Source organism: Euprymna scolopes, chromosome 36, assembly GCF_053919585.1.
Source record: "Euprymna scolopes isolate OS-2025 chromosome 36, ASM5391958v1, whole genome shotgun sequence".
Taxonomy (NCBI): domain Eukaryota; kingdom Metazoa; phylum Mollusca; class Cephalopoda; order Sepiida; family Sepiolidae; genus Euprymna; species Euprymna scolopes.
The window spans coordinates 54,764,075-54,787,751 of record NC_136517.1 but is presented as its reverse complement, the minus strand read 5'-3'; the positions used below and the strand labels follow the sequence as shown (position 1 = coordinate 54,787,751).

General features: G+C 33.0%; 1 protein-coding gene across 1 annotated transcript in view; it reads right to left on the bottom strand.

Moving 5' to 3' along the window:
• Positions 1–5,088: 5,088 nt before the first annotated feature.
• The window catches only part of LOC145260501 (endonuclease G, mitochondrial-like), a 31,134-nt gene continuing 12,545 nt past the window's right edge, over positions 5,089–23,677 (bottom strand). Inside the window, exons 2-3 of the mRNA XM_080118615.1 lie at positions 10,820–10,932; positions 5,089–5,412 (exon numbers count right to left, since the gene is read on the bottom strand). Coding sequence (XP_079974741.1) covers positions 5,118–5,412; positions 10,820–10,932 — 408 coding nt within the window. The 3' untranslated portion in view covers positions 5,089–5,117. The remainder of the gene's footprint in view (positions 5,413–10,819; positions 10,933–23,677) is intronic.

The window sequence follows — 23,677 nt, the reverse complement described above, 5'->3', positions numbered from 1 at the left end:
TCCTCGCAATTTTTCCCAAATCTATTAACCCTGTTTTCTTTTCTTTTTGTAGCAATGTTCATACTGAAAAGTGAATTTCTATGCAAACTAATTTAATGAACCATTACAGTTGCAATACTTTTGAGTGCTCCAATCTTATGACTTTATGCCAGCTTCAATTGAGTTTCTAATTTAAATGTATTGCAAAGTGTATTTATATGTGCAAGAAATTCTGAAAATCGGAAAGGACAAAACAAGATTGAAAGCAAAAAAAAAAAAAAAAAAAAAAATCCAGATTCAATTTATAAAATGTAAAATAATTTAGTGAAAAAGATATTTAAATAAATTTAAAACAGAAGAAAATTCAACATAAGAATTTTTTTGAAAAATTAAACATAAGAAATTAAAAAAAAATTAAACAAAAGAAATTAAAAAAAAAATTTAAACAAAAGAAATTTTTAGCAAATTTAAACATAAGAAATTAAAAAAGAAATAAACATAAGAAATTAAAAAAAAGAATATTAAAAAAAGAAATTAAAAAAAAAAAACATTTAAACAAAAGAAATTAAAAAAAAAAAATTGAAACCAACCAGTACAAAATGATAGTCACCAGAATATACTGATTGTTATACAAGCACACACACACTCTTTTATATATGTTTAAATAAGTTCAGTGTTTTCATATGGAAATAGCTGGGCCATTAGCTACTAATTAGTTTCGTACCATTCTATGCGACAATCTCCAAGCCAGTTTTAGCATTTCAAAATTATCAATTTTATTAAAATAAAAAATTGAATTACATTTTAAGAAATACATCATTCTGGTGCAATTCAGTCATGTTTTCCCAATTCATTGATAGTTTCAGTCGTTCAAAACATCATACCATCTCACTGGGTTGATCTAGCCAAGGTTGATCAGGTCCCAATCTATGTCCCAAGCTCTTGCTACAAATTTGTGAAAGTGTGGTCTTTTCTGGTTGCATGATAAATAATGCGTGTTATGATGATAGCGTGTATAGTATAAGTTAAAATAAAAGACTAATCAATGACGATAGGATAAGAAAATCCTAAAATAAACACATAAAATAACTGCGCTGAGGACGAAGCTTTTATTACATGATATGGGTAATATAAGATGTAATAATATCTTGATTTGTTTTTTTATATATAGTTAGTTTTGTATTTTATAGAAACTTTTGAGGGGGGGGTAAGATTTGCATTACCAAACTTAATTTTTATCAATCCAGTATTGAACTTATCACCTCTCAAGTGAACACAATAATTTAAAAAAAAAAAAAAAAGAAAAAAAAAAAAGAAAGAAAGAAACTACCTGACTTTTTATGCAATACTCTACCTGTATAAAAGTCAGATATGCTCTAAGATGGTGTACAGTTACCCCATCTGGATAAGTGCTACTCAGAGCTCTCTCTCTCTCTCTTGGCTTGGCAGAAAACAAAACCAACTTTGCAATCTAGCAGGACATGATTTCTTCTCTTTTTCTTAGAGCCCATTTTTTTTCACCCCAAACAAGGCAGATTGCTACTTGGAATGTAAGAGGCTACTATTTGGAATCATGTCTAACAGAAGACTGCGAGGAGTTAGGCAGCAAGATGTCTGTTCACATCACATTTAAACTTCTGCAGGGAAGCAGGAAACAGGGACGGAATTCCAAAGTCTAGCAGTTCGAACAGAGAAGCTATTAGAGTAAAAGGCTTTCCTGGTTGCCACAGAAGAGATATTACTTGTCTTTCTTTACTTTAATATTATTTTCCTGGAAGTTGTTTACTGAACTACAATATCGCCTCCCACCCCCTGTAAAGTAAAATCTTCGCAGCAAGCACTCGTCTCTAGCAATAAATACTTCAAAGAATTTTCCTTTTTTTTTACTCTGTGAACCTAAAACCAAATGAGACTTCCATGAAGAGAGTTACTTTCTTTTATGAGAGTTCACTTTCATTTTAAAAAGTGTTATGACATTCTATTTTCCTTATAAAAATTAATAGAATATTAAAATATTCTATTTAGAACGTTTTGGAACAATATGGAATAATCAAGAAAATTCCATGCAGCAAGGATGCGGCACTAGTAGCCATGTCAGCTGTTAAATTGTTAAGTTGCTGACTTGCTGTTAAGAACTCCAGTAATGTTTCTAAGATGAAAATCCCACCGAAGCCAACCACCGCATCATTTGAAGAAACTGAAGTTTCGGTAAATACAAAGATTTTTTTTCTATATTATCTCACTGGCCAAAGAACTATATTTTAATATTCTTATTATCAGATTTGTCCATACATAAAACATTTGATTTGAAGTTAATATTAATTATCTCCCTTTTAACATCAACGCTATTGACCTTATAATCGCTTCCAAGCCTAGTAGCAGTAGTAATAAGAAAGTGTATTTACTTGTAAACATTATTTGTATGTTAAACTAAATATTTCTTTATTTTAACTCTGAGTTTTATTAGTTTGTTTTTCTTTAAATTTGTTGCTCATTCATATCCCTGGACTCACATGTAATGTACCAAATACCATTTTTTAAATCTTGGTATGGCTCAACCAAGAATTGAACCCTGGTCTCCTGGTCTATTAATGAATACTCTTACCATTATGTCAAATGGGCCAGTTTTACTTTAGATCAACTCTTTTATGGCTTATTTAGTGCCAAAGCACGATTCCTATCGTAACAAGTTTGCCGCTGGGTGAGTGTACTAAATGCTTCTGGCAAAAAGCGTGCTGAGTTTTACAAGCTATTTAAAACAAAAAGTTTTGTATCCCTCAACATTTATGATTATATTAAGTTTTGAATTATCAAAAGTAATGAAAATGTGATATCACATTGTTACTGCCTTTGATATCCCAAACTCTCTACACACTATACACAAAGCTTCAAGCAAACTGCAAGACCTTTTCAATTCATAGTTATTTCTTCTGCTTCTTTTTATTTGGTCTAATGGATATCGTGACAAACTATGGAATAAAATAGTACCTTGTAATCAACTAATTGTATATAATGAATCATTTTCCATGCATACTCTGTTTATAATTTATAATAAGGAGTGCATATTTGGCCTAATGGATATCGTTATGGAATACAGAATAGTCATATACAATGAATCGTTTTTAAAACATATTCTTTTATAATAAAGAGCGCATATCGAATACAATAAATCATTTTTAATACATATTCTTTTATAATAAGGAGTATGTATTTGGCCTAATGGATATCATTATGGGATATGGAATAGTCGTATATAATGAATCGTTTTTAACATATAATGTTTCAGCATTAAATACCCTGAACAGGATCGATTTGCTATTAAACAGAATAAAATAAAACTAGAAATTTTGTTTAAATATCAGGATATTGCAAAAGTTTTTGCCACTTTGTAGGAGGAACATTTTAAACCATTATTTTATGCATAATGTTATTACTTATATATCACCGTGATTAATTTATAATTTTTTTCTTTCAGATTATTAAAGCATTATTCATATTTTTTTAAAAAATATTCTCACCAATGTTGACCCAAAAATGACCTTTTTTAGTCAACAGAAAGGGAGTCATCTTCCACTATGATAATGGTCATCCTCACATAGCACTAATGACTAAATATCTCCTAGGAGAATTTGATTGAGAAAGCTTGCCTCATCCTGCATATTCTCCTTCCGTAGCCAACTCGAATTATCCCTAATTTCAATGATTACAAGACCATTTAGATTTAGGTAAGACATCATGAGTTAGACTCATATTTTACAACAAAATTTGAATAATTTTACAAGCGAGGCATTTATAAGCTCGTTAACAGATGGAATCAAGTTATAGAGAGCAAAGGTCATTATTGTTATGAATAAAAATTTTCAAAAACACACAGTTCTTCATTTTCAAGATGAAACTTTAAATCGACAAAAACTTTTGCACAAACCTAACATAAACATAAGGAAGTTATCTAGTTTACAACCCAATCTTTGGCAACTTCACGTTGGCATCTTCTGGCAGGTTATGTAAGCAGCCCAGCTGGATGATTAATTTGAAATGTGGCATCCTCCTTTTCTTGTGTTAAGAATGGCTTTCTATTCAGAAAGCCATTCTTAACATAGAGAAAGAGGGGGGGGCTTTCACATTGAAATCGCATGTTGAAGTCATTTTTGATTAAAAAAAATTTTCTTGAATTAATGAAAAAATGAAATTCATTGAAATTTGTGTTTTGATATTTGATTGGCTAATCGCTTCAGCAATCTATTTAGAAAGCCATTCTTAACATGGAGAAAGGGGAGGATTTCATATTTAAATAGCATATTGAAGTCATTTTCGATTAAAAAAAAATTTCCTTGAATGAATTACTTTCACGCTTTCATTGAAATTTGTCTTCTCATAATTGATTGGCTAATCACTTTTGCAATCTATTTAGAAAGCCATTCTTAATATGGAGAAAAGCGAGGATTTCATATTGAAATAGCATATTGAAAGCATTTTCGATTTTAAAAAAATTTCTTGAATTAATTACTTTCACACTTTCCTTAATAATTGATTTCATTTCTAATAATTCGGCAATTTTCCAGTTGCTTGCATAACTTGTTAGAAAATGCTGGCACAAAATTGCTAGAGATTAGGTCGTAAATTTAATGATTAATGAAATTTATATTTTATAAACTCGTCTTCAATTATTCTATGTCTACATTATCAAAAATTTTTGCACCGATGACGATATTGCTAAAATATAAAAACAAAAATAAAAAAAAAATAACATTTTCTCAAACAATTTATATTAAAAAAATTTTTTTTTTTTTATATAAATTGTTTGAGAAAATATAAAAACAAAAATAAAAACATTTTCTCAAACAATTTATATAAAAAATTTTTTTTTTATATATATAAATTGTTTGAGAAAATATAAAAACAAAAATAAAAAAAAAATAACATTTTCTCAAACAATTTATATAAAAAATTTTTTTTTTATATATAAATTGTTTGAGAAAATATAAAAACAAAAAAAAAAAACATTTTCTCAAACAATTTATATAAAAAAATTTTTTTTTTATATATATAAATTGTTTGAGAAAATATAAAAACAAAAATAAAAAAAAAATAACATTTTCTCAAACAATGTATATAAAAATTTTTTTTTTTTTTTTTACTTAATGCCATCTGCGAACTTTCGATTCTTGTTTATTAATCATTTTCATTCTGTTGTGGGGTAATTTATCGAAAAAAAGTAAACCTGCGGCCCGCTCAATTTGTTCAACGTTCATCAGGAAATACTTAAGTTGGGTATCTTCTGAATGAGCTTCATTTGGTAACACAAAAGACAGCAATTCAAATTCCCCAGCTTCGTTCTCTATAAGGATCACCTTGAAGAAATGTGTCGGAACTGCAATATGGTTTTTGCCGATGATTTCATATTTCACGTAGCGTTTACCATCTGCTTCATTCCTGAAAAAGAAGTTTTGAAGAACTTATTAAAGTTTTTTTTTTTTTTTTTTTTTTACAAAGAAGTTACTTCTTATCAAGGCTCGAAGGCCACTCGAGGATAATAGTTAATGAGTGTACAGTAGCCAATGGGACAATATGGTAGCAATTGATAGTAGTGGAAATTTAGTAAATTGGATTACTTAAGGGGACGGCTCATCAAGAACTTATTTACATTGGACTTAAAGATGACCATATTGTAGTCAGCTGGAAAGCAGGCAAACGGAAGAGAGTTCCATGGGCGTGCAGTTTTAAGAAAGAAACTTTGTTCATGGAATTCACGTTTAGGTTTAGGCACACATAAAGAGTGGGGAAAATTATTAATAATGGTTCCAGGTAGATGAGTGTTTTTTGTGGAAGTTTGGCAAGGGGGGGGGCATAGATTAGAACTCAGATGAGCACTTGCCATTAAAATAACAGAACTGGAATTCATTGTTGTTAATTTGCGGTTTGTGATTCGTTTGCTATTTTTCTCAAAATAAATGTTTTCTCCAATTTTAATCAATGTCTGTCCATGTGTTCTTTTGTTTCAAATCTGCAGCCTGCAAACAACACACTGCATGCAAATTGTCGAACTCAAAATTAAATGAATCAGTTGTGTTGCTTGGTTGTTTTGCTACACAGCATATTGAACTTTTTCAAGTTATTTAATGCCAAAACCAATAATTTTGGAAAAAGTTTTTGTGCTTCAAATTCTTTAAATTTTCAAATATAAAATAAAATACATATGGAATACATTTATAAGCCAAATGACAACACAATATTTTGTAAAATAAACAAATATTTGTTTAAAATTAATATTTCGGCGATAGACACCATCTTCAGAATTTTATACTTTTTTTCCTTTTTTTTTTGTCCTCGCCATCATGGTAAATAAAAGAAAAAGTAAAGAGTCTGTGTGTTGTCCTTTAAATATTTAGTCATGATTTGATTGTTTCGTTTTACGGCATATAAATCTTTTTTCGGGCTATTTAATGCTGAATCTGATCATTTTGGAAAATGGTTTTATGCTTCAAGTTCTTTATATCTCCAAATATTTATTCATGGCGTTTGGTTTGGTTGTTTTGTCAAGGAAAATTGTTGTTTTTGATTTTGGCTTTGCTTAATATAATAAAGTTTTGCAAAGGGAAAGGAAAAAAAAAAAGAAAGTAACATCAATGTTTGATGCATTTTAAGTCATGAAGCCAATATCTTCAAACAGTCTGATCTGGTAACACCAGATTAAATAAACTGAGCAAATTTGTTGCTCAACTTCTTCTACACTTGCTCATTAACACTGAAATTAACATTGAACTAAGAGACACTAAATCAATTAGAAGGTGTGTAAAGTTTGTTCATGTTCCTCTTCAGGAAAGGAAAAAAATCTACACCGCCACCGCCTACTGAATGTAATGCAAAGTATATGCAATGACATTCATCAAAAAAAAAAGAAAATTACATTGGTGCTTATGCAGAATACAGACTGTGTGGAAATAATGTTATTATTTAGAAACCTATTCTTAACATGGGGAGAGACAAGTTTTTTTTGTTTTTTTGTTTTTTTGTTTTTTTTTAACTATTCTGTACTTTCATCTAACAATTTAATTAAAAAAAAATACCATGGTGGCGATGAAGATGCTGAAGGCTTTTTGATATCGCTTAGGTTTGTGAAACATTTCTCATGCATAAAGTTAGATGCTTTAAAAAGTGGTAGTTGGTAGGTGAGAAGTCTGGGGAGTACGGCGGATGATGCAGAGTTTTGTAGCCCAATTTGTTCAACTTCTGCAGGATCAGTTTAGCAACATGCAGTCGGGCATTGTCGTGGAGAATAATTAGGCTTTTCTGTTGACTAATGCTGGGTGTTGTTGTTGAAGTTTCTGATGCATTTCATCAATTTGTTAACAGTACTTCACCACCGTTATGGTTTCGCCTTCATTCAAAACTCTGTAATGGTCGCAGACCACAAAACTGTAAGCATGACCTTCTTTTGGTGCAACTCTGGCTTCAGGAAATGTCGTGGATCTTTGTTGACGTCTAACCACTGAGTTGTCATAAAGAACCCACTTTTCATCACAAGTTACAACCCAGTCGAGAAAAGGGGTCGTTCTTGTTACGTAAAAGAAGGGAAGATGACACTTCATAATAACATTTCTTTTGGTTGTCATTTAATTTGTGAGGCACCCATTTATCAAATTGTTTTTGTCCTTCCAATGCTACGTCTTCTCTATCTTTTCTCTATGTTACGTCTAGTTCAGAAGTTCTCAAACAGTTATGCATGGATTGGCTTTGACTAAGGCTCTTAATTGACCGTTGTCAACATCTGAAGGCAGACCATTATGCTCATCAGCTGACTCTCGTCGCCACCACAAAATTTCTTAAACCACCATTGTGCTGTGTGTTCAGTAGTGGTTCCTGAGCCAAACTCTTCATTGATATCACGAGTTAAAATAAAAAATTTCAAATAAAACAAAAACTTTTATTTCTTTAATTTTGTTATTAAAAATGCAAATTTTTTTTTTTTTTGTAATTACATTTTCACCACAAACAAGGCACATTGCTACTTTGGTGTAGGGGGCTACTATCAGGGGTAACATCTACTGGGGCACTATGTGGGAATTTGGGCAGCAAGATGTCTGTTCACGTTACACTTGAACTTCTGTACGTCAGTACAGTTGGGGAAGCAGGAACCTGAAATGGAATTCCAAAGTCTAGCGGTTCTGGGGAAGAAACTACTGGAGTAGAAAGATCTTTTACATCTAGGGATCTCTACTGTGTGTGGGTGAGATTTAGCTGCCTGTCGGGTTTGTCGAGGGTGTATACGTTGTGGGGGCACAAGTGCCTGCAGCTTGTCAGAGCATTCTCCATTAAAATACTAGAACAGGTAGAAGGATGCAACATTTCATCGATGGGACAGAGGCTGAAGCTTAGATACCAGTTCAGGGCCTATCAGATTGGCGACTCTCTTTTGAATCTTGTCTAGGAGCAAGAGACTAGTAGCAGATGCACCAGCCCAAATATGACAGCAATACTCCATACATGGGCGAATTGTGGCCTTATAGAGGTACAGGATACTTTCGGGTGTTTTAATAGCACAGCTGGGATGAGATCGGGTCCACATGCTTTTGAAGTGTCAAGGTTTTTTATGATAGCATGCACCTGAGCAGGGATGATTTTCAGATCGTCTAGCGTGGCGTCTGTCCACATAGGAAAGTCAGGTAAGGGGTGGTTGAGAGGGTCCAGTGTGGAGTTTGAGTCAAACCAACTGGCAAGCATGTTAGCCTTCTCGGTTGCTGAGCAAAAAACCTCGTGATTGTTGGTTAGTGGGGGAATTGTTGATTGCCCATTATTTACTACACTGTTGTAGATTTTCCAGAAGTCACGAGTTCCTAATTTCTGTGCTTCGATGCGTTTTTTAGTGGTTTCAACAAATTCTCTTTTAGCTGTCACTATTTCTTTCTTAACGTTACTTCTAGCTCCTATGTACTTCTCTCTGTTTGAACTGGACTTATGTTGGTTAAATCTGCGGTATGCATGCTACCTTTGAGCAATGGCAGTCGCACAAGTCGAAGTAAACCACTGAGGAGAGTGGGGCTTGCTATAAAATTTCCGCAAAAAGACATGTGCTTCAGTTGCAGTTTTGAACCATTCAGTGGTCTCATTTGCGCACTGTTCAGCAGGAAGAGAAAAAATATTTTCCCATGGGGCATCTCTGATAAGATCTCTGATGGCTTCCCAGTCAGCCTTTTTATAATATCTTGTTTTGAGCACTGGCTCTTCAGTTTTGTCTCTAGAGTTTAGGGTGATTTCAACCATTATCACTGCATGATCAGCGTTCCCAAGTGGGCTGTCGGCATTCGTTATACAATCATTATACCTTTTCTTATATTTTATTTCAATAAATCGCTTCACAATAGAAATACTGAAGAACAATAAAAGTGAAGGAATAGTGCTATACTGGAAATTAGGAAGTATGTTAGCTGACTATAACCACTAGCAAAGCCACCCGGCATTGCCCAGAGCAAAAATGTATAACAATTTCTATCCCTCTCTCTTTCACCTTCACACATTTTCCCACTTCTCCTTTTTCTTTTTTACCCAGCCCAGTCTTCCCTTTCTCACACATAATTCGAGTTAGTATAAGAGATATAATGAAAAAAATATTACTTCTTTTATATGATAACATTAAAAGATGTGTGTATGTCTTAATAACATTATATGATATAAATGGCCATTTGACCCCCAAATAATGACTCATTTTTGTTTTTAACTTTAAATGTTACACATCTAGAGTTACATTGATTAAAAAAAATACCAAGTTTGTAGTGATTTGTTGTGTATTTTTCAAGTTTTAATTGGACAAACAGACATTTGCTCTTTATATCCTCTATAATATAAATCTCACCTGTCTGTTTAAATGTATGTATGTATGTATGTATGTATGTATGCTTGCATGTATGTATGTTTTTATGTCTGCCTAAAACTTTCGACATCGGTATTGTTTTGAAGCTCGACCCTTCAGACAAAAATTGGCTAATAACATTAATTCCTTCACCCGAAACTGGGCACTTTTCTACAAGGGGGGATCGCTTTTTTCGTCAGTATTTTCGAAAGTCATCCTCTCTTTTCGATTGACTAGCCTTAATTTTAACTTTTACCACTTCTGGTTTCACGATGGACGTCATTTTTTTTTTCACATTCTTTCCTCTTTCGCGGTATGAGTTCGAGCCTGCCTGCCTGCCTGCCTACTACTACTTTTTTTTTTTTGCTCAACACACACCTCAAAACACCCAGGCAAGGTTGGGCACCCAGACTAGTAGATAAATAAATAAAAAGAAGTGTTTTTTCAGATACACAAGGCAATAATGGGTGTTATATATAATATAAATCTCACCTGTCTGTTTAAATGTATGTATGATTGTATGTATGTATGTCTGCCTAAAACTTTTGATAGAGGCAAACGGATTTTCATGAGATTGGTATCGTTTTGAAGCTTGACCTTTCCGATGGCAAATGTCAAAAAATTGGCTAAAAACATTAATTCCTTCACCCTCAACTGGGCCTTTTTCTTCAGGAAGAGGTCGCTTTTTTTGCCAATATTTTTGAAAGTCATCCCCTCCTTTTGATTGACTAGCTTTAATTTTAACTTTCGCCACTTCTGGTTTGGCGATGGACACAACAGCAAAGATGTTACTTTTTTTATCACGGTCTTCTCCTCCTTCGCGGTACGAATTTGAGCCTGCCTGCCTACTACCACTTTTTAAAAAAGATTTGTTTTTTGCTCACGACACACCTCCAAACACCTGGGCAATGCCGGGCACCCAGGCTAGTCTTATATAAGAAACACATTACTAAAACACTGTTACTTATAAACAACATTTAACAATCATGTTACCTTGGCAAGAAAAGGGGCCCAGTACAAACGTAGACATTTTTATTCCGCCTGGCAATGGATCGGACATATTTTTCAAGCTTATTCCAAATTCCTCGGTTGAAGCCAACACCAACCTACAAATAAAAACAAATAACAGATGATTTAAAATAATTAAAAAAAGTTGTCATTTTATTTCATATTATCTGGCTTGCTGTCACTTTGCAAAATACTTGAAACCAAAATCTCTATTTCTATTAAAACTAATACAATAATTTTTTTTTTTTTATTCATTTAAAAATGTCTAATCAGAAAAAAAACACAACATTTTTATAGTTTCTTGGCCTTTGAGCTTTATGATTATATTTATAAACTAGCTGACAGCTCGGCATTACTTCGTTGTACAATATGTTTAAACTTGATATTTTATTTTATGCAGATTGATTCAATAATAATTCATAGGCAATCTTCAATTAATTATTATATATTATGAGAAATAATTTGCCCAGTGAACTAATTCGCAAAAAAAACTAAAAAATAATAATGATAATGTTGTTCTTCAAATTCCGTCTGTGTTTGTTTACAATATCATGTCATCTGATATTTGGGTTTGACGATGAATGCCCTGGAAAAGTCACTTCTGATTAATGTTTAGTTTTAAAATATGTAAACGAAGAAATGATTTGCATTGATTTTAAATGGTACCTCTTCTTTTATCGTAAATTGAACTCATTAATAAGAATTTTTTTTTTTTTTTTAAAGTGAGATACACCTGGGCTTGAACAGGGCAGCATTCGATCTATAGTCAAATGCTCTATCACTAAGCTACATCTCCAGATTATAATAAATCTGTTTTTTAAGAAAAAAGGATTCGCTATGATTTTATTATCTTTCGTGGTTGGTATAGCGTAAAATTTTCCCTTGTAAAAATTTTTTTTTTTTTTATCTATAAGAGAGAAAAGCTATTCTTAAGATCAGATTTTTTTCGATTTTCGATACTTATCGGATGACTTTCTTAACAAAATATATCTAAGAGCACTACCAGACATATAAATTAGCTTTGTGTGAAATTTGCAAAAGATAGGTTCTGAAACAGCTGAGCCTATGAGGAAGGAACTCTCTGTCACACTCACACACCACACACACAAAGTGACTATATAATAGTAAAGATATATTTATAAAAAAAAAATTTCCAACAAATTTTAGGTTATCTCAAGTAGGATTGCCCCTAGTGTAAATGTAGTATTGTCGTGACTAAGATGATTCTAGTTAAGAGTAGGACAGTCATTTATATTACTATAGAACAAAGATGTACGGCATAATCACGTTGGCACACCGGTTCCCGACAGATTACCGAAGTTAAGCAACGTTGAGCCTGGCTAGTACTTGATGGGTGACCATTTGGGAATTCTAGGCGCTGTTATGTGCTTTCCGCTTATCTCGGCATTGTTTCCAGTCGTCCTGAACCTCCACTTGCCACTGGTATTCAACAATCTCGATTCAGGAGAGGTGTGGTTGGAGATTACGCAACTCTTGCCACAAAAATTTCACGCGCAGGTACCCTTACAGTGGGTATCCATAGTCTGTCAAGACTGAAGGAAGCCTTTTGAGAACAAAGACACACATTTTCCTTACACTTTTGATGGCTTTGTGTCTAATTTGTTTTTTTTTTTATATTTTCTGCAAATAAATAATTCGCTGTGTAGTCCATGTTTGGTATTCCAGTAACATAAAACATTTTACTATCAATAAAATCTTTACTGTGATATAAAAGTCACTTTGTGTGTGTGTGTGTGTGTGTGTGTGTGTGTGTGTGTGTGAGTTACTTCCTCATAGGTTCTGAAACAACTGAGCTTATCATTTGTAAATTTCACACAAAGTTAATGTATATATTTTTAGATATGTTTTGTACAGAAATTCATCCGATAAGTATCGAAAATCGAAAAATTTCAATCTTAAAAATACCTTTCTCTCTTATATTTAAAAAGCTTTTCTTATAATTTTTCTTTCTTAAAATAATTTTTACAGGGGGAAATTTTACGTTACACTTGCAAAGGGAGATAATAAAATTTCAGCAGATCATTTCTTCTTAAAAAAAACAAACAGATTTATTATAATCTGGAGATATAGCTCAGTGGTAGAGCATTCGACTACAGATCGAATGATCCCCTGTTCAAGCCCAGGCGTACCTCACCATTTTATTGTAATGTTTTCTTATTAATGATTTCAGTCTACGATAAAAGAGGTACCCTTTAAAATCGTTGAAAATCATTTCTTCGTTTGCATATTTTAAAACTAAACATTAATCAGAAGTGACTTTTCCAGGGCATTCATTGTCAAGCCCAAATATCAGCTGAAGTGATATTGTAAACAAACACAGATGGAATTCGAAGAACAACATTACCATTATTATTTTTTAATTTTTTTGCGAATTAGTTCACCGGGCAAATTATTCTTTGTAACATATAATATTCAATAGAGGATTGAAATAATACATATGCAATCTGCATAAATTAAAATATCATGTTTAAGCGTAGCTCCGGGCTGCTAGCTAGTTTTAAATAATAGACATTGCATTCATACGTTCTTGTAAACACGAGACATAAACTTTCGCGTTTATTCATATACTAGCGAGGGGTACCCGGCGTTGCCTGGGTGTTTGGAGGTGTGGGGGGGGGGTTAAAAAAAAAAGTAAGTATGAGGATCGAACCTGAACCCTTGAGGCAAAGTTGTAAATTAAAGTGTGAAAAAAAAAAAATGTGCGACGTTAACCATTGCCCCACCGCGAGATGCTAACGGAAACACGTTTGAATTTATTTAATTACTTGGATTTAGCAGTTGTCCGTTTTAATGAGATAATGAGGTCAAGTTTGACTGTGAGATAGTATTTACTGCTGAACGCTTCCCCCCCCCCAAGATGTTATAGGAAAAAGACTAATCCACATGCGGCGAGCGACAAATGTTGAATATTTATCTTCCCGAAATCGAGCAAATTAAATAGACAGGCGAGCTTCGTTAACTGTGAGATATTACGATTTAAAAAAAATATAATAGTATGTCACAGAAAGTCTGCATCTGATACTGTGGCTAGGGATGCAACCAATGACTCCCAATATGACTGCTATGAAACTTCATAATTGTGGTTAACAGAATAAAAAACGGTAAAAGAATAATGCAACAAATAAATAATAACATTGTATCTGAGATGGGTATATTTGCTGATGATACCGCGCTCTATAATGTGCATAAGGAAAAAAACAGATGTATACATATCTACATATATGTATACATAATGGCACAATCTTTAGAAAACGACTTCCAGTCTATAATGGAATGTTGCCATAAATGGATGTTAACATTTAATGCTACTAAGACTAAGCTTCTTTCCTTTAACAATTTTAACCCTTACCTTCCACGGACTATTGCCCACAGTAGTGGTTGGTTACAAATCAAATGTGATCTCCAACTGTGGGATCACAAATGTAACACTGTCTAGTTTCAGACTCTTTAAAAGTATTCAGGCCATCGCTGGATGCTGAAACCACACATATATCATCAAATTTAGCTCAGAGGTGTACAAATATATGCAAACCCTAAGTCTGTGTGGCAATATGATTTCCACATCAATGGGTTTTCAGAGGTACTAAAATAGTACTTTTGTTTTTCAAGACGTCTCCAAGGTTGGTCGTCAGGTTGCTGGTCGTGCTAGTATTTTTTTTTCTCTCACCAAAGGTCACCATTCGGCTGAAATCTCTCGTTGCTGGAAAAGTTTGGTTTGAAGATTACAAGAAAACTGAATCACGTTCAAAACACAAAAAATTAATTTAATTCTTTCTAATATAAGAAATACGTGATTGATGACGGGGGTCTTTGTTTTCAATTTAGCACGTTCTTTCTAAGTTTGTCTGGGCACTGGTTGGTTTGATTGCCAGCCTCAGCAACTTGCGTTCCACACTGGTGTGAATTCCTCAAGCACTGTGTAGAGGCTCTCAAATCGTCAGAAACCCTTTGTTTTTATTAAACCTACATTTGTCTTTTCTCTCACTGCGTCTAGTATATCTACTTTAATAACTTTCTTTTTTTCCTCTTCAAAACAGAGTGTAAACCAATTTCCTTTCTCTTAATAATCATATGTTATCTCTTTCCATCTCTTTTTTTCTTTTTGTGCCCACGTAATGATAAATTCACTGCAAGCGTTTTGTCTTTCGATAACTTGTCAATCACACCTCAAGTTAACCTGTGCAACCCCTTTTGTTTTGCCAGCTGTCAAACCCCCAACTCATGTCTTATCGCCACAATGCTGCATCCCTGTGTCTGTTTTACAAGTATTTTAATGGAATGTGCTCTGATGAACTCATCGCATTTCTACCCCCTCAACATACATATTTTTAACGAACCTGTTCAGAAAAAAATCACCCTCCTTCACTATAGAGGTTTCTAATAGCTTCTTCCCTTGAACTGCTAGACTTTGGACTTCCTTCTCTATTACCTGCTTCTTTGACTGTACTCACTGTTGTATTATGGTGAACGATATCATCATACAGAGATATATACTTGTGATGAAGGGAATCTGCACAGAATTTCGAACAGAACCCTTTATTTAATCTACAGAGGTAGAAGGCTCTTGTTTTGTCAGCCATGTAATTCGCAACTGTATTTTTAGTGTCACCCGCATTGAGGATTGAACCTTCAATCTCCAGGAGAGTGTAAGAATCCATGGCAGAGTGGATGAAGTATTTGGTAAAATTCAGTTGTCAGTTACACTCTTCTGGGGGTGGAAAATTCAATCCTTAGTGCTGGAAACACTCAAAAATACAATTGCAAATTACTCATGGAACAAGAGCATGAAAGCGTTTGGTTCAATTTTTCATGCAAATTCCCAAGTTTGACAGAAAGATTTTTGAGTTCGACATGATATACCTGAAGAAGGTTGGAGGTTACATCGATCGAAATGTTGTGAAAACAACACTCAAAATGAGAACAGTAGTCCAAAGAATCCAAATAATACAAAATTTATTTATCTTTTAGATAATATTGTAGAGAAATTAAAAGAAAGAAGAAATCAATTCACCGAGGGAAAGAAAAAGAGGCTTTTTTTAAAACTTACAATTTAGAAAAAGATGGCAGTTTGTTGAAAATGAAATAAGTTCTAGATATGCGTTTTTTTAAAACTTGTGCACAGTTATGAACTTTTGAACACAAACCTTTAATAGAATTTTGTGGTTAACTTTCCATCCATGCTGCCAAAGTATCATCTCTGGTTATTTGGACACATTGCTCATTGGCCGGATGAAAAGAAACATTTAAACACAGATGTGAAAGCAGGTATCTAAGTAAGCTGACATATTTCCAACCTAGTTGTAGTTAGTTTTTAAACAATGACAACGACGATGTAGTTAAATATGTGATTTTTTTTATAATTCGGATATTATTTTAGTTATATATATATATATATATATATATATATATATATGTGTGTGTGTGTGTGTGTGTGTGTGTGTGTATATATATGTATTATTTATGTATATGTATGTTTATTTTATTTTATTTTTATTTTATTTATTTATTTTCATTTGTTCTTGTCAATTTTAAAATTTAAAAATTATTTTGTATTGCTATCCTAGAGTAAAGTTTATCCTGTGAACACAGTTGTTCGCTATTTCTCTCCTACAGTTTAATAGATGTTGGGGCTCTTTAAAATATAGGATAGCAAATTTTTCATTTAGGCATAATCTACACAGATCGTTTAGGTCTCTACATGTGCTTGCTTGTCTTACTATTTTCCACTTGACTATCGGCGAACGTCCATTTTCTTTGAGTTCCCAGTATTGGTTTGCTAGTGCTGTTTCTTTGTTTTTTTTGTTTTTGAACATACTTTTATGGTCATAATATCGGGTTTTGAAATTTAAGGAAGTCCTACGTACAAATTATTTCTTGTTATTTTGAGTAGTTTTTTCTTTTTTTCATTCATGAGTGTATGGTAATCAATGAGACATTATCGTAGAAATCATTAGTAGTGGAAATTTAGTAAATTGGATTACTTAAGGGGACAGCTCATCAAGAACTTTTTTATGTTGGACTTGAAGATGACCATATTGTAGTCAGCTGGAAAGTAGGCAATGGGAAAGAGTTCCACAAGCGGGCAATTCTGGGAAAGAAGCTTTGTTCATGGAATCTACGTTTAGGTTTAGGCACAGATAAAGAGTAGGGGAAATTAATGATAGTGATTTCGGCTAGATGAGTATTTTTTGTGAAAGTTTGACAATGTGAGACCATAGTTCAAACGAGCACTTGCCATGAAAATAATGATAGAGCAGAGACAGGCTCGCAATGTCTCTTTCGTGGGGAAGAGCTTTCAGGGAAACTACAGGCTACAAAGTCTATTTTGAACTTTGTCAAGGTATTATGTAGTAGGTCGTGCACAATAAAGTATTTGTTAGTTATTAATCTGTCTTTGGATCCATCCATTTATCTATGTGTATTAGTGATATATCTTTCAATCTAGTTATCTATCTATTTCTGTATCTATCCGTCTTGATCTATCTATCTATCTATCTATCTAACTGGAGAGATGGATGGGAGATGAATGTGAAGAATGTTGAAAATCTGTCAAAATATGGTAAAATCATATCATAGACAAGTTTACTGGAAGTATCTGGTCAGCTGATCGGATCTACGTGTATGTTACCACGTGATCAGGTTAGCTGGATATGACAGGGTAGTTGGAATTTGGATGTTGAGCAGAGTGGACGGTTTATTAGGTTGTACCCCATTCACTGGGGAGGGGGCTGACGTGTCTTAGAATGGAGACCTAGAAGTAACCACGCAAGCAAAGATATTCATTTTCTATTCTTCTGCGATCGATACCTGGAAAGTGAATAAAAAACCAACCAGCGTTCTTGGGAGTGAATGAATATTCATCCAAACAGGTCCCAGCCTCCCCTCCAAGAACAAGATGAATTCCAGGTGGACAAAGATCAAAGACACATGAAGGTATGTCCAAAAATACATGTATCACACACACATACCCGCATATGAATAATTATATATAAATATAACATAAATAGACTGCAACACAACAAGTTAAGGTTCAAACAGTGAAGAATCACCAACAATAGACATTTAGTGACACGTATACACATCAGGATGAACCCTTCGTCCCAAGTACACATATCGACATATGGTGCTATGGTACACATCACACAACAGACCCCCTACATACAACAAAGGCAAGATAAGATGCTTCTAACAGCTTCTGCCCAGATGTGGCAACAGTATTCCATCCTAGGATGTAGTTCTTTTTCTGCAATCATTGAATCTAACCCAGTCTTTAAAACTCATATAACACATCCATTGTATCATTATCATCTCATTTCTCTCCATGCAACACATGTCCTCAACCGTCACTGACCAGATTTCACTTCTATACATCATTACACTGTGTACAGATTTTTTATTTCATTAGATTTTTATTTTTTATTTTCATTAGTTTTTATTCCATTAGTTTTTTTTACTTCATTATTTATTTTTATTTTATTATTTCATTAGTTTTTATTTTATTTTCATTTCATTATTTCCTACTAATTTCATTTCATTATATTTTCATTTTTTATTTTATTTTAAATATTCTGAAAATCATTTGATTCCAATCTAACTTGAGTTTTTAAATCAAAGCAAAATGCTATTCTTGTATGTAAATATTTGTTAAATAGATTATGATGAAAATATAGTTTTAATAAAATAACTAATGCAGAAAAAAATTGTTTTTCATTCTATTTGAATATACGACATAATCACGTTGACACACCGGTTCCCACTGGATCACCGAAGTTAAGCAACAGTGAACCTGGTCAGTACTAAATGGGTGACCATTTGGGACTTTCAGGTGCTGTATGTGCTCTCCACTTATCTCGGCATTGTTTCCAGTCATCCTGGACTTCTTGCGACTGGACTCAAACAGTGCCGATTCAGGAGAGGTGTGGTTGGAGATTGCGCAATCCTTGCCTCACAATTTACACATGCAGCTGCCCCTACAGGGGGTATCCTTTGTCTTTCGAGACGGAATGGAAGCATGGATGGAATAAGAAATCCTTCCAGATTGATGCAATTTTAACTTTATTTGAGAAATGGGATTTTCCATTATTTTGCATACATCAAAAGTTTACTTACATATCAAATCAGATGTCGGCATGTGTGAACACATCTGTTCTTTAAAGCATAATCAAAAATGTTTACAGGAAGAATGGCCAAATGATAATTGCTTTAAAAAAGAACAATCGTTATTTTAGATTTAAAAGCTATTGTATTATACAGACAAGATTCAAAAAGACAAATTGAAATAGTTTAGGTAATTAAACCGAAATTCTATACTATTAAGAAAAAGCCTGGTGTAACTGGTCGCAGTACGAATAGATTAATAGTAGCGAATAAAAGTGGATGCCACCTTTTCTTTGGAATGTTTATTTTGGAGGATACTAATCTGGAGAAAATACAATAAATATTGAAAGATGAAATGAATGTATAACTTCTGGAAATATGCATGGAGCCCAACAGGATGGTAGAACAGATTAGCATATGAAGGTGGGAGAGGGTGAATCGACTTTATTTTAAGAAAGATATCTTTGGTTATGGTGCCGAAAACACAAAAATGAACCAGGGACTATTAGATATGTTAAGTAATTCCTTTCACCAATGACAGTGATGACATTTGCTTGTATTAGTAGCAGTCTTCTTGTTTCTTCTTTTCACCAACAGCAAGATGGTTGCTCTTAGCAGTAGCAGCATTTTTTGTTTTGTCTTTTCATGGCCAACATAAGAGATAAACAACACCTGTCAAAAACACTAATGAACAACGTGGTGTTTGAAACAAAACTTATTCTTGGGCAAAAATCTGCCTCCATATTGAACTCTCAACAGCTTCTAAGTTTGCATAATCACCCTTGTCACATGGTTCTAGGTTTGCACCCGCAGGTGGGCACTGCTTTTTTTTTTTTTTTTGCTAATCATAACTGCTTATCTTTCGATTTCTTCACACCGTCAACACAATTATATAGATTTGTTTAGGGGGGGGGGATTGTATATATTTACTAGTATTATTAAAGGTAATTTGTTATAGTTTTTTTTTTTTTTTTTGATCGGTGAAATGTGATCAATAGAATTGATTTCCCATAAAAGCAATTTGTTTAGGAGAAATCAATTCTCTTAAATGAATAAAAGCCGATCTCAATTTCTTGCCGCCAACAAATACCCCCCACCCGGGGGCATACAGATAAACCATTAATCTTATTATAATTTAGATGAAAAAGATAATTATACAAGCTGAAGTCAGTACAACGGCAAGTGATAATTGTGCATGGATTCTTATCTTATCAACAATGGTGTTAAATGTTAAGTACAACACCCGTCCGTATTCACTTGCCTCCCTACGAGGACAGAGTTAGAAACAAGATGAATTTTTAAGGTGGGAGAAAATCTAGCTCCCAAAAAGGGACACTCTCAATTAGGACAAAAATAACAATTACTTCACTCAAGAACAATGTTTCCCAAAGTGGGCGGTACCACCCCTATCCCCTGAGGGCAGTGCTTTGATATTGGCAGTAACACAAAAAGGGGCGATGGGGGGGGGTAACTAAAAATACATACACACATTTTATATATATATATATATATATATATATATATATATATATATATATATATATATATATATAGAGAGAGAGAGAGAGAGAGAGAGAGAGAGAGAAAATAGGCAAACATTTTTTATGCTAAAGAATGCACATATGAAAGTATGTGTATGTAAGTTATATATATTAGTGATGGCACGATTCCAATATATTTCCCGATTCCGATTCTTTATAAATCTCTAATTATTTAACTATAGAGTTGGTATTTGCCCCAATTTTCATAAAAACACATGTTAAATATGCAGATATTTTCCTACACATCAAAATACACTTGTGGAGGATGATTTATCGATTTCAGCTTCTCAGTTACGAATGAGAGAGTGTGAGTGGAAATAAAATAGATTTTGTTTGTTTTTCCTTTTGAAACTGATTTTTAATTCATAATTATGAATCGTTTTACTTCATATAGCTCTAGGATACCTATACCTATTGAGCTTATTATATATCTACAGTACAATGGGCACTGATTCTTTTAAAAGTATTAATACATGAAAATAAACTCTGCTCTTTAGACTCCAGGTCTAATTCCCTCTATAAAATATAATTATATATATATATATATATATATATATAATTATATATATATATATATATATATATAATTATATATATGTACATACATATACACACACATATATGTACATACATATACACACACACATATGTACATACATATACACACACACATACACACATACATATACATGTGCATACATATATACACATATATGTATATATATATACACACATGCATGCATATACACACATACATATGTATATACATATGCACACACACACATATACACACATATATGTATGTATGCATGTATGTATATAATTTATTATTTAAATATTTAATGTGGGACGTCTAGAATATAAACAAAGCGAAGATAACCTCTCCCTTTAAAGCACTCAGAGGGTGAACTGAAAAAAAAAACACCACAGAATCACTTATAAAAAAATAAATAAATCAACAATCTTATATATGTATACATATATGCATCAAAGTGTAATATCTGTTCTGTGCTCAGTGAGTGTGTATGTGTATATACACACATATACACATACATATATATATATGTATGCATATACATATGCACACATACATACACATATATATATATATAACTACTTCATTTACTCACATAAAATTAATATACAAAAGTATAAATTTATGCATAAACTTTAAGTATTTACTTCAAAAGTGCTCAATACGTAGCTAGAGCTAGTTAGTAATTTATAAAATATATATGGCGATTAAGCTACACTGAATATTCCGCGTTTCATCCACTCTAGGATTCTTCAGGCTTATGCACATAAGCCTGAAGAATCCTAGAGTGGATGAAACGCGGAATATTCAAAGTAGCTTAATCGCCATATATATTTTATAAATTACTATATATATATATATATATATATATATATATATATATATATATATACTAGCATAGGTGCCCGGCGTTGCCCGGGTGTTTGGAGGTGTATGCCGAGCAAAAAAAAACAAAACAAAACAAAAAAAAGTCAATTTTTTTTAATTTGACCTCTATTATGACCCCTTAACATTTGTTTTGGGCTCAAATCAAGTTATTCAGTTAGATCCATGTCCAAGGAACCTATATATAAAATTTCAAGTGTTTAAACCCCAAATTATCAGAGGAGTTTGGTAGAGTTCTCAAAGGTCAAATCGTTGAACTTTGACCCCTTAACAGCCAAATTTCTGGCCGAAAATCAATCACATCGATTTTCCCAAATCTCAGTACCATATATATCAAATTTCGAGTCTGTAGACTAAAAATTGACAGAGTTATTGCGTAGGGAAATGTACACAGGCACACAGACACATTCACTTTTATATATATATAATTATTAGGCAGGGAAAGAGATATTTTCTGCATGAATTTAGTGGTTTTGAAATTTTCTTATTTTACTTGAATAAAGCTTATTTATAAACTTCTCCTACCCCACATACAGATGGTCTTCCAGGTGGTAAGTAGATTAACTGATCCTCGTGTAATTATATGTGTGTGTGTGTGTGTGTGTGTGTGTATTATCCTCTTTAAACAGAGAAACTCCAAGCTTCTTCAGTACAAGAAAAGAATTCCTAATCAGCTTAAAAAACATAAAATTAAAGTAAACAATATTTAAACCTATATAGGTCACCAAATCCAGTCCGCTAAATACTTTTATCTGGCCCTTGAATTAAAAGAAAAAAAACACAAAATTTGAGAAAAAAGGCCATTATCAGTGTTATTATATACACTTAAAAATATTAGTAAACCTGTCCTGGAATAAGAAAAAAAAAATATATCAACATGTATTTATTTCATCAATAAACGATTTGTGTTTATTTTTGGAAATATCTGAAAATACCAAAATTTATTTCTTAAAAAAAAATATTCCAATTGTCTTTTTGCACTAATCAAATAAAGAATATTAATTTTGATTTTTTGTCTTCTTGTATACAAAATTTAATCAAACTAAATTTTGTACCTGCATTGGATTCTCTTCAATAAACATTAATTGTTCAACATCTCAATCGATTATCCTCATCTTTTTCTTAGTTGTTTTACGATGTCTCAGCCAACTATTCCTCTGGCCTTCATCAGATGGTAACTGCGACAGGATAGGAACTCCGAATCTCCTAACTGCATCCACTGCAATTACTGCCTTCTGTAGTTGTTGTCGTCTCACCACGTTTCTGGCCAAGTAAGCCTCTGGCCGGCATTGGGTAGGATTGAAACCGCTATCTTAAGGCAATTCTCACATGGAGTCATTCAGATTCACCATCTCTAACAACTGCGCCACAAAATGCAATCAAGGTTGAATTCTTTGGTCTTATAAATTCATGTTTATTATCTGATATTCCATAGTCGGGTCCGTACCGAATGGTATATATTATTTAAATATAATTCTTATTGAGATGAGTATCATTTATCAATTTTATTTATTGCGGACTATTATCCTCATCTTTTTCTTTCTTCGTTGTTTCACGACGTCTCAGCCAACTATTCCTTTGGTCTTCGTCAGGTGGTAACCGCGACGGGATAGGAACTCCAAATCTCGTGACTGCATCCACTGCAATTACTGATTAATTGATTGCCCTTCAGAGCCCATGGTGCAGTTGATAGAGACATTGAATCTCTATGGTTCCAGGTGATAATTGCCTGAAGATAGTGGTTTCAATTCTACCCAAAGCCGG